General features: G+C 42.3%; 1 protein-coding gene across 14 annotated transcripts; it reads left to right on the top strand.

Moving 5' to 3' along the window:
* tnip1 (TNFAIP3 interacting protein 1) lies at nucleotides 1-11,216 on the top strand. Of its 14 annotated transcripts, none has more exons than XM_034598462.1 (18): nucleotides 1-154; nucleotides 1,280-1,462; nucleotides 2,000-2,164; nucleotides 2,289-2,374; nucleotides 2,542-2,601; nucleotides 3,200-3,409; nucleotides 3,792-3,886; nucleotides 4,305-4,488; nucleotides 4,667-4,759; nucleotides 4,875-4,940; nucleotides 6,295-6,426; nucleotides 6,764-6,892; nucleotides 7,006-7,140; nucleotides 7,228-7,353; nucleotides 7,468-7,548; nucleotides 8,101-8,217; nucleotides 8,463-8,547; nucleotides 9,636-11,165. In XM_034598462.1, exons 2-18 carry the CDS (start codon nucleotides 1,315-1,317, stop codon nucleotides 9,776-9,778), a joined length of 2,055 nt encoding a protein of 684 aa, XP_034454353.1. In that variant the 5' UTR covers nucleotides 1-154; nucleotides 1,280-1,314; the 3' UTR covers nucleotides 9,779-11,165. The 14 variants fall into 14 exon arrangements, with proteins under 14 accessions (XP_034454353.1, XP_034454354.1, XP_034454349.1 ...); XM_034598463.1 differs by having other exon boundaries at nucleotides 2,000-2,143; nucleotides 9,636-10,598; XM_034598458.1 differs by having other exon boundaries at nucleotides 2,000-2,143; nucleotides 8,011-8,217; nucleotides 9,636-10,598.
* Nucleotides 11,217-11,310: the final 94 nt, after the last annotated feature.

Genomic DNA, 11,310 nt, shown 5'->3' with positions numbered 1-11,310 from the left:
TGACGGAGCGCCGCCTGCCGATTGGCCCGCGCCGCTGTCAGTCCGCGCGCTGTTTACATCAAACGTTGCGAGGTGGAATTTCCCAGGTTACAGTACAGAGCAGCAGCACTTCCGCATTAGATGTGAGAGACGAGAGGCCACCGCCAGCAGAAAGGTACCCAGCCCCAAAGACCCCCTCTTTGTTCCGCGCTCCGCCGCTCCGCTCCGCTCCCGGGCCGTCTCGCCGCGGCGCTACACGAGGCGTCCTTTCTTTTTGCCGGAGTAAGCGAGAGGAGCGAGGCGGCGGCTCCCGGTCCCGCACTGTCATCCAGCGTTAGCTAGCCCGCAGCTAACGAGGATGTTGCTAGCGATTTGCATGACAACAGCGAAAACTAATATTAGCCTTCTCCAGCCAATCAAGGTAGCTATCATTAGCTGGATTGGGCTGCGTTGGACTCCGGCGGGGCGGCTCGGTGTCCGTTAGCGTGGTTCACCTGACGTTTGACTTTCCTCTCCCCTGCTTTTGTGCCCTTTTCCTCCGCTCTCGGAGGTGCTGTTGTCATATGTTAGCTTTGACACACGTTAGCACATTGCTGCCATATGTTCCTCTCTGGCAGGGGGGGGGGGGATGTTGCTGCTTTTGTCCTCGCACAGCTGCCTATGTTTGTTTTGTTTCATTTGATTCCATGGGTTTTTTTTCTCCAGTTAGCTTCGGCGCTAGTTTAGCAGTTGGATATTGTAAGCTGAGACAGAGTGGGTGTAGCAGCTACAGTGGGACGTCTCACGAGATGACATTTATTTAATCTGCAAAACAAAACCTATCATTAACACCCTCTGCTGTGTTTCTGTGTGGTTGTGTTACTCCTAGGCTGTCAGCTACTGTTTGAAGGGGTTTCTAGTGTAGGATCATGAGAATGAAGAGGTAATGTGTGCAAGTTTTTTGTCTTCATACTGTTCAGACAGTGCTTCTGTTCAGCTGTCACCTCCCTCTGTATGAATAATTGCGTTTTGATATTTGATCCTCTCGTGCTTTCATATTGCCACTATCAGGAGGTGTGTCTTTAATCTGGGATTCAATTGTGATTGTTTGTTTTCGAACATACGTTGTTTCTGTAGCTTCGTCTCTTGTCACCAAGGATTGTAGGCACACGATTCCGGTCCTCTATGTTTATAGACTTTACTATTAGCGCTATTTTCTGTAAAGGTCAGCGTCTCATTTATTTGTGTTTGTCATGCTTTTGAATCTTCCGCGTAGTAAAAAATCGAGTTCTAAATAACTGTCTTTTTTCCCCCCTCACAGTTCAGAGGACCATGTTTAGGAAGTGAGCAACGGCGATGGAAGGGAAAGGCCCATACCGCATCTATGATCCAGGTGGGAGTGAGGTCAAGGCCAGAGAGGAGGCCGGAGGTGGAAGCAGCTATCGACAGCTACTGGAGGAGAACAGCATACTGAGGGAAAGGATGAAGGGACTTAAGAGCTTAGGTGGGTTCCCAAAAACAGCAGAGTTACCCAAACGCTCTGGACATGGGGTTTATTTCCTGCTCTTCTTTGGCGTTGAACATCTGTTGTTTGTCTTAACTCCTGAGGATTTTATTTCCCAGATCTGACAGACACGGACATTGATTTCTTCATTATTGTTTGTAAACTACAGAGAACTGTATTCAATCTGCAATTGTTGCAGCGCTAAATTAAATATTGTTTAGGGAGGACAACATACAATAAATCCTCAATAACAACGACAGATGACATAATGAGTTCATAGACGAAGTATAAAAATGCGGAAGGGAGCGCATTCGACAGTAAATGAAGAGGAATCTAGTAAAACTGGACCTTGTTTGGCAGTGTGTTGAAAAGCATGCGTGCCAATGATGTGACCAAGCTACTTGCTCCTTTTGTCATTCACCAAGGCAGAGCTACTTGCCAGTAATTTCCCACCAAACTTCTGTTCAATGACTGCTCATGCTGTGTTGACAAAATAAATGTTGCTGGACAGAGACAAGCTTTCTCTGAAACTTGCAGGAGATTTGCTGGAAGAGTCTCAGTCGGAGGCATCGAAGCTTCGGCAGCGAGTGGAGGAACTTGTGAGAGATAATGAAGCCCTGAAGTCCTCCAGCTTCGCTGCCAGTCTGTGTACGGGAGGGGCGGTCCAAACCGAGACACAGAGTAGGTTCCACAGACTTGATGGTAAAGATGTAATTTGCAAACGTATTTTCATATGTGTGGATTATTAATCTGTACAGTATTGTATCCATATTACAACACTATTCTACTTTACTGTAACTTGGATTAAGGCTTTGGTTTGTTGCAGGTAAACCCTGTTTACACGCCACTGCAGAGCAGAAGGAGGAGCAGACAAACTGTTTAGGGAAGACCTTGCAGCCTGAGAAGCCCAATGTAAGTACATTGTTCTGTGTGAGAGCTTTTGTTTGAGGCAGAAACAACTGTAAATATTAGTATTTAGTATTGGCAGCTCTCAACTAAATGTTTCATTTATTGAATCAGTTACTGTGTGGACACTGCATGTACTAGGGGGCTACATATATACTTTCTGGTCTTTCCAGGAGGTCTTATCAGAGTTTGACGCAGTGAATATAGAGGGGAAGACTCCAGATGCCTTGACAGTACGTACATGACTTTTTTTGGCACAAAATAAGATAAATAATTTTTCAGAGAACCACAGGAAGTCCTGTTTTTGTGGTTCCAAAAAAATATTTAACTGTTCAGATATTTGCTCCATAATGAGAACATATCCTTGGTGCGCTGACTCACCAACAATCTCAATACTGATAGCTCCAGCCTGAGTCAGCGGTGGGAAAGTCCGGGATTATAACTGAATAGAATTACACAGCTGATTCACACAGACATCCTAGGGGATGTGTTAATAGGAAACAGTACCAGAAGGTTTCTGGCTCACGTGTTGGCAAAACTAATAGTACTAGTTTGTCATTTCATTTGGAATTGTATACTTGACACGGTTTTTATATATTTTGTTAACACTTTTATCACAACCACTGTTTTGAGGTAATAAGTAGACTGTAGTCTGAGGGCCAACTTTAAATCCAACAGGACAAACTGGTTTGAATTTCAAGATATATCAGTGGCGGCTTTTCATAGAAACAAAATGAGTCTGTCGGTCTTGAACTGGTTGAAGTGTAATTGTAAGCTTGCCCTCAGCTAAAGAGGAAGGACCGACTGTTTACCTGTGTGGTTTTACTCCAGGCCGGGCCAGTGACGGGAGTAATCCCCCCCCTGCCTCAGGAGAACATCGAGCTAGCGAGCCAGCTGAAGAGACTAGAGAGCTCCTTCAGCATATTCGCAGAGGAGTCCAACCCGAACCAGCTGTTGGCTCACCTCGGCCGCATGGCTGTGGAGTTTCACCATCTCTCCTCAAAGGTCCAAAAGAATGAACAGAGGACCTCCCTCCTACAGGTATGTAACACAGCGACTGTATGAGATAAGTAAAACACATTAAAAAAATGTAAACTTTATTATTTTTGTCTTTCTTTTCAAAACCTCTTATCTGAACTTTTTCAAAATTATTTTTGTCAGTTTGTGGAATGATAATAAAGATTATAGGACTAAATGATACATTTTGAGGCGTAGACATGGGAAGTAATTCCTCCCAAGTTTTGTATTTTTTGCGAACTTTACTCGTATACAGCAGTCTAATATCAGTTCATTTTACATTGCACCATTATGTTATGGGCAGTTGATTTTGGCTCTATGAGGGCATATAGGAGAGAAGTTGTTGTTATCGATATTATTATACAGAATGGTGTTAAATATGGTGATCCTTGTGTTTGTTTTACAGACTCTCTGTGAGCAGCTCAGACAAGAAAACAATGACCTTCGAAAGAAAATGGAGGATGACCATCATGTTAGGAATCAAGACTTGGACCACCTGAGGTGAACGTTTTACCTCTCCTATTAATTTGACTTGTTTTTGTTTTGCTTCTTCCAGAGCAGAAACTTAATTGTTAGTAAAATCATAAAGAACAAAAATATCTAATATCTATTTATTTCTTACAAAGTAACTAAACAATACAGACACTTGTATCTCATTCCTCTGGTCATTTTTAAACTATTGGAGAATTCAGTTTCTCATGAATGTTGTTTCAATCAGTTGTGTCAAGGATGTTGATGACCACAGTTTTACTTTTGATTAAGGGGGGATGACTCCAATCCTTTCTTTTGGCATCACTCTACCCACGCGAGTTTTAGGTTCTTCCCAAAGTTCATCCTGTTACTGTCCCAACACTACAGCCAGCTCTCGTAAGGGTCATTGTTCACATGTACTATCGTTTTCATTTCCTTGCTGCTTCAGACAGGAGAACCAGAAACTCAAGGAGCTCGTCACAGGAGGAGCAGCAGCATCAGCAGCCGCAGGAGGAGCAGCATCATCATCTGCTGTAACATCTGATACTGAAGCTCCAGAGGCCAAAGAGGAGCCGGTGAAGGAGGAATCTGCTGCTGTGCGACCTAAGATGGAGGCTGCCACACCACAGAAGGTAGTTAAAATAACGCAGCAGATTAATATCATTATTATACATTCATGTAAATAAAACTGTCCGTTTTACATACAATTACTTTTTTTTATTGCTGTATTTTTTCTCCTTTTGGAAATACATTCAGTGATGTTCTCTTGATGAATTTTTCTGTTTACATGTATGTTTTCTTTGTCCCCAGAGTGGAAAAGCCACAGAGAAAACCCAGAGTAAACCTTGTGATGTCGAGGTTTACGAAAAGAAGATCAAGCTTTTGGAGAAGCAGAGAAAGGATGTGAGTCTTTGCCCTTAGTGATCATCCTCTTTTGCCATAGGGGAAAGTCTCTGTGTGTGTATTAGTTTCCTATAGGCTGAGTGTCATTTGTTTCACTTTCTGGTGCCGCTGACAGGTACTGGAGGTGAACAAGCAGTGGGACATTCAGTGGAACTCCATGAAGTCACAGTTTGAGCAGAAGGTACAGTAATGACTTTACTGCTTTTTATGAATGGTGTGGGTAGACCCAGATGTGTCCTTGACTGATATAGAACCCCTGTAGAAGAGTGAATACCTTCTCTCCGAATTCCTTTGAAAAACATTTTCTTTTTTTATTGTGTCAAAGATCACAACTAAAAGTGTAACATGTTTGTTCCATTTTGTAAAAAAGGCATCGGTTCAGGGTGATCCACCAAGTATTCATGTCTCCTTTTTATTTTTTAAATATGTACAGTGCTCTTCTTTCACATGTCTGGGTGCTTTTATTCTGTCTTGTCCATAAAAATGTCCTTGCTCGGGATAAATAATGTATGAGTTTGGAATAGGCTGCTTTTAATCTGTTACTGTCTTCCCCTGAAATCATTTCAGCCGCTGCAGATGTCTTTGTTCACCTTGTGTCCTGTTAACTAAATTTCTTTAATATTACTTTAAATAATTATGTCCCTACGATTGCTACTGTTATCTATACAATTATGTAAAAGTTTCGATAAACCTAATTTATATAATAAAATCTATCTTTAAAAATTAGGTCATAAAATAATGTAGGTCAACTTTACCGAAAGCTATACAGAAAAAAAGTACTTTGCCACCCGACTTTAAAATAATAGTTGTAGCATTTTGACATCAATGGAATATTTATTATATATTTTTTCTGCTGTTAGAGTTGAGACCTTTTTGAGATTAAATGACTGATGTATGAGTTGGCAATGAGGCAGCTGTGTGTATGTGTATGTTTGTGTACGTGCATGTGTGTGCATGCTTTCTCTGTGCCTGTCCAGTGGAAAAGGTACAGCCTTGCAATAGCTCACTATCTGAGCATACTTAACCACAAGGCCCGTCACACTTCAGAGCCAGAATTCCCCTCACCTCTCTGGTACCCGCTGACTTCCTGTTGTGGTGCAATCAGGGGGCAGCAGAGACACAAATGTACACACACTCTCACACTCGCATACTCACACACCTATGTCTGTGCACACCCACAATCATGAACAAGCCTACATTCACGCCTTTGTTGAGGCAGGGACATCGTGCCGGCTTTGAACCACAGAACACTAGATATATGCATTTGCGTCAGTAGGTTTGTTCGTATTAACACAAAAACAAAACTGTTTGTTTGCAAATACGTCCTTGTTGCTGTGGCTTTTTTTAGGATACGATAACAAATTGTTTGAGGGTGATATACACATGCACCTGCTGATGTTTGTCTTTACCAGAGACTTGATATCACTGAATCACTTTTTTTTTGGGTGTGTGCTTACGAGAATTGCATCTTACACTTGTGATTTGTGGATTAGGTAAATGCTGTCCTCAACTAAATACTTAACATTGTTCCCTAGATCACAGATCTCAGACAACGGCTGGCGGAGTCCCAGAAAACTGTGCTTGAGCTGGAGGCCGAGCGAGAGCAGAGGCAGCGTGACTATGACAAGAAGCTGCTGCTAGCCAAGTCCAAGATAGAAAATGTACAGGTGAGAATACAAGGCCACAATACGCAGGTGTAAACATTTTAAAGCCAGCAAACACAGAAGAAAAAACATGTTCCAGAATACTCAAAAATTCGCCCCTGGCTGTACCTGGCCTCCCCCTACAGGTGGGATGTGTTATTCACTGTTGAAATACTAGTTGCGGTCTGTGCATTCCCATGCACATGGCTGTGCACAAGTGCATTTGTTGACAATCTGGCAGAGAAGAAACTGCCAAGCTCAGACACCAAAGAACCATGTCGACGGACAGGGTAGAGATTCTACAGTGGGCTGGTTTGGCTAACTTGCTAAACATTTATTGAAAATGTCCTCGGTGTTTCAGGGGGAAAAGGAGTGTCTCAACTCCGAGACCACTGAGCTGAAGCAGAAGATTCGCTACCTGCAGGATCAGCTGCTGCCCCTCAGCAAACAGAGAGAGTACCAGGAGAAGGAGATCCAGCGTCTCAATCGGGTGAGTGAGGAAGAGATATAAATAAGGAGCAATCAGGAATGGAGACATTTCTTTAAACTTCTCTTTTTACATTTCATTATACATAATATTTCTTTCTGTCTGTGTTACGTCAGGCTCTAGAGGAGGCCTTAAACCTAAAATCCCCTTCGTCCTCTCAACAACCACCTGGCCAGGCTAACTTTGCAGACCCAGCCAATAACCTGAAGAAACAGGAACTGCTCACTCAAATTGCTGTACTAAAAGAGCAGGTTAGATGTGCAACAAGTCGTACATACTTCTGTTGGAACTGCATGTGCATGTCCTCAATGACTTTTAATCGCTGTTTTGTATTTCAGGTGAAGATCTTTGAAGAAGACTTCAGAAAAGAGAGGAGTGACAGAGAGCGAATGAATGAGGAAAAAGAGGATCTGAGGCGACAAGTTGAGAGACTCCAGGGTCAGATTACGAATTTGACCAATCAGGTAAGATATGTGTTTACAGTATAAAGTGGCATATTCAGGAAAGATTAAGTTGCATGTAACCACCCTTTTACACTGTTTTTGAACTTTTTTGTGCGTTGTGTTTGTGTTGTTCAGCTTCATCAGGCACAGAATGAGTGTCAGAGAGAACGCACAGAGAGATGTAAGCTGGAGAGACTGCAGATGCATCACAAACAGGTACTTGCTCTAGCTCAGGTCTGAGCCTGGTAATTGTGCAGACATAGTGAAATGGTGACTGAAGCTGTGCTGTCAGTGTGGATAGGTGCTATGTTTGGCTGTGCTTTCAGTCAGGGCCAGTGCATTCAAAGAAAGTTGCCTCTCTAAGCCTTTGGGAAGCGTTTTGCAGAAGGATGGGTGTTGTGGTAAAAGTTGCACAGTAGCACCCCCTTGTGGCAGAATGCAGTCACTTAGATGTTGACTGTATTTAGTTCAATCAATACTGAATCAATACTCCAGGACAAGAGCCTCACTCCAGCTAGCATGTTTGTCAGTGCATTCGGGATCAGCAGGTGGAACATTTACTCTCCCCAGAGGGAGGCAGCGGCAGTAGGGTTGAAGGTCACAGGGCTGCTGTGCTCGCTGAGAGTAGCAGCCGTGCACTGATTTGGGGATCACGTGTGTACTTATGATCCCTCGTAGGGGCAGCAGCAGAAAAGACGTACCTCAGACCCCACGTCAGGCTCAGTGAACGGCCCGCTGAGCCCTCCCTACTGTGGTCCCTTTGTGCAGGTGGGACCGCAGGGCCTTGAGGGCTGGCCCATACACTTCCCTACCCGGATGCCCAATGCAGCAGGCGCAGCCGCAGCAGCACCGCCCCCTGTACGAGACTTCCAGCCTGTTACCCCGGTAAGGGTCCTCTAAGGCCCCTCTGTCTCTGTCTCTGGAGTGACTCTTGTTCACAGGAAACAAGGCTCTTTTTTTTCTCTTTCGCTACTCCCCTTATCTGTTCGAACAGCGAGCAGATATAATTAGGTCATACTGCAGCTCACTCCAGCCACGTTCAATACAATTGTTGGGTTATAGCAAAGTCAAGGGCTGCTGGTTAAAATGAATGAGGACACTGTGTAAGGTGATGCTTTGTCTCTGGTCAGGGTTTTCCGTGGCAGTCATCATTCCCACAGCCCCGAGGGACCAGAGCAGTTGGAGAGAGTTCAAGACCACCACCAGAGAATGCAGGTATAGTACAGAAACACGAGTACAATATTTAATGCTTAGTTTGTTCAAAATCAAAATGTTGGGACTCAGTTTCACTGCTCAAAGGTTGAGGCTGGTCAGATTGTATTTTGCCAAATTCCATTAGAACCAACAATGTAGTAATAGTTGAGATCCATCTCGCAATACTTTGATTTCACTAGAGCGTATGTGACTCTCAAACAAAAGCCCATTATGAAGATGAATTTATATATAAATCACAAATATATAGTGACATTTAGTGAAAAGGCTAAATACTGTATATTTCACACAATAGCTGGGCGCTGTACTTTTTAGCAAAAGTAACTCAAACTTTTAACATGTGTCCATGATGCATTTCACTATTCCCTGTCCTCTCTATTAGAGCCTGTGTGTGAATGAGCATCTCTCTCTCACATTCCAGCACCATGCAGGAAGTCACACACACACACACACACACACACACACACACACACACACACACACACACACACACACACACACACACACACACACACACACACACACACACACACACACACACACACACATTTGATCTGAGCATCATCGGAAGTATCAGAAATTCACAGTTTTCAATCACTCAGAGCAGGGGTGGATTAATTTATTTTGGGGCTGAAGGCAAACTATCAAAAAGTGTGCAATAGTGTTATGGTCAAAACATGGCTGCTTCTTTTCCTGTAAAAAAATTATCTTTTGTTTATTTTACATTTCAATAACTAATTAGTGTGTAATTGGGATTTCATCAGTAAGGGCAGTTGTACTGTTCAAATTTGATCGATTCAATCCGTAGTTTCTCAGTACAGTGATGTGTCCTAATTACAGTTTGTGTTTTTTGTAGTGTAGTGATGACAATCGAGGTCATTGGCACAAAGGATTTGATGCCACTAATAAAAACACATAATATTGGCATGGCTGCCTACTTTATGCATAGTGTCGAAGTTTTTTGTATATTTCTGAATCATTAAATTACACCACACTGGCCATTTCTACTGTATTTAATTTGAAAAGCTTGGCGCAGCAAAAATGTTTTGACTGAAATGATCTAATGGTCTTTTTTCTTTCTGTATCTGTAGATCAGTCAGCAGCAGCAGCCTCGGCAGCAGCAGCAGCAGCAGCATCCACAGCAGCAGCAGCAGCAGCCGCAGCAGCAGCCGCAGCAGGGGGAGCAGGATTTGGAAAAAGGGAGCGACAAAACATCGACCCTGGAAAGCACTAAAGCATCACCGTACCCAACTGATTGATCTGGGTAGTAGCATGAAATCAGTTTGTTTTTGAGTTGACAAGGTGTGATTTGATCTATAATTTTCCTACTGAACTGTAGATATCCTATTGTAATGTTGTTTATACTTGCGTTTTATAAGGCTATTTGTGAAACACTTCGCTATTCTGAATGAAATATTATTTTGATCTTTTCTGTTTGTTTTTTTCAGGATCTGAAGTCATTTGTTAAATAGGTTTGAATAATTATCATTGCTCTGTTATTTTTTTTTTTTTTCCAGGAAATATACCTATGTGATTGTCTCCCTGCAAATCTGTAACGACTTGACACTTAGTTTGTTACTTGTGGGGTTACAGGAAGCCATTCCCCAGTAATACTACATATACTAATTCCAACAATGAATGATTATATAGGTACATTGAATCATAGAATTAACGACGTGAATGTTGATTGATTTATGAAGATTTCTTCAGTACCATCGATGTAATAGAACTGTCCCTTATGTGTAACTGTTCAAAAGTGGTTGTTGAAATACAAATATTTGGGGGAAATTAATTTTTGATCTTATCATACCAAAAAACATGATTGTGATTCTTGATAATTTATTTATAACTCTGTTTTGATATTTGCATTGACTAAGTGTAAATCATTGTCTTTAGTAATGCTGTTCTTTCTATGTTGTTAGTGTAATCCCAATATATTGTAGCTATTGACATTGTATGTTTGTATCAAAATACACAATGCACAATACATACACAACCTTTTTTTTCCCCATGCCGATGGACCTAATCTCATTAAACACAACACTTGTACTTTACCACAATTGATTTGATCGCTCATTCCGATAGTCATTCTCATCTCGCTGCATCCTGTACTATCGCCCACAGTTTAGCCCCAACACGCAGTATCTAACCTGTAGATGGCAGAGATGGCCATCCTCCTCAAATACCTGATATTTCATGTGAACTGAATGGGTGGTAGGACTGAAACCTTCCGATTCTGCTCAAACAGCAGGAAGGTGGAGGCCCTAGATCTAGTGTCACAGCAGAGGACAGCCTTAGCTCACTGTCACGAGCCCTGACAGCACAGAGATGTTTGTGTTACTACTTAAAAAAAATGGTAAATTAAATCTCAAACTGAAGACCCATCCTCAGAGTAATTAATATCAGGTAGTCAGGCTTCAAAATATGTCCAGATGAATTTGGAGGGGGGAAAAGGGTTCATTTTATCAAACTGGCTATTGAGTTACAGGGAACAAACTCCTGATGGGTGAGAGCTGACATGAGACGTTAGCAGACCTGCGCCTTGAAAGGTACGCTGTAATTACTGGCAGTTGTATTTTCTTGGTTTGTAGCCCCCTTTTGTTTTGCTGTTGGCAAAAGCACATGTGAGACTTTTTGTATTTGACTGGCTTAATAAATCTATTCTAAGTGTCTATTAGTTTACCCTCCTTATTCATCTCCATATATTTGTTTTTCCATTTTTATTGTAGGATAGAAAGACTCGCAGTGTAACGGTTGTTTCTGGAG

This window comes from Hippoglossus hippoglossus, chromosome 10 (assembly GCF_009819705.1).
Source record: "Hippoglossus hippoglossus isolate fHipHip1 chromosome 10, fHipHip1.pri, whole genome shotgun sequence".
Lineage (NCBI taxonomy): Eukaryota > Metazoa > Chordata > Actinopteri > Pleuronectiformes > Pleuronectidae > Hippoglossus > Hippoglossus hippoglossus.
This window is presented reverse-complemented; position numbering and strand designations above follow the sequence as displayed.

Bases quoted from the DNA above. Each gene is read 5' to 3' on its own strand.
- tnip1 (XM_034598453.1), top strand. From the start codon at position 1,315: ATGGAAGGGAAAGGCCCATACCGCATCTATGATCCAGGTGGGAGTGAG. The intron at 2,165-2,288 runs GTAAAGATGTAA...GGTTTGTTGCAG, and splicing joins TAGGTTCCACAGACTTGATG to GTAAACCCTGTTTACACGCC. The intron at 7,354-7,467 runs GTAAGATATGTG...TGTGTTGTTCAG, and splicing joins TTACGAATTTGACCAATCAG to CTTCATCAGGCACAGAATGA.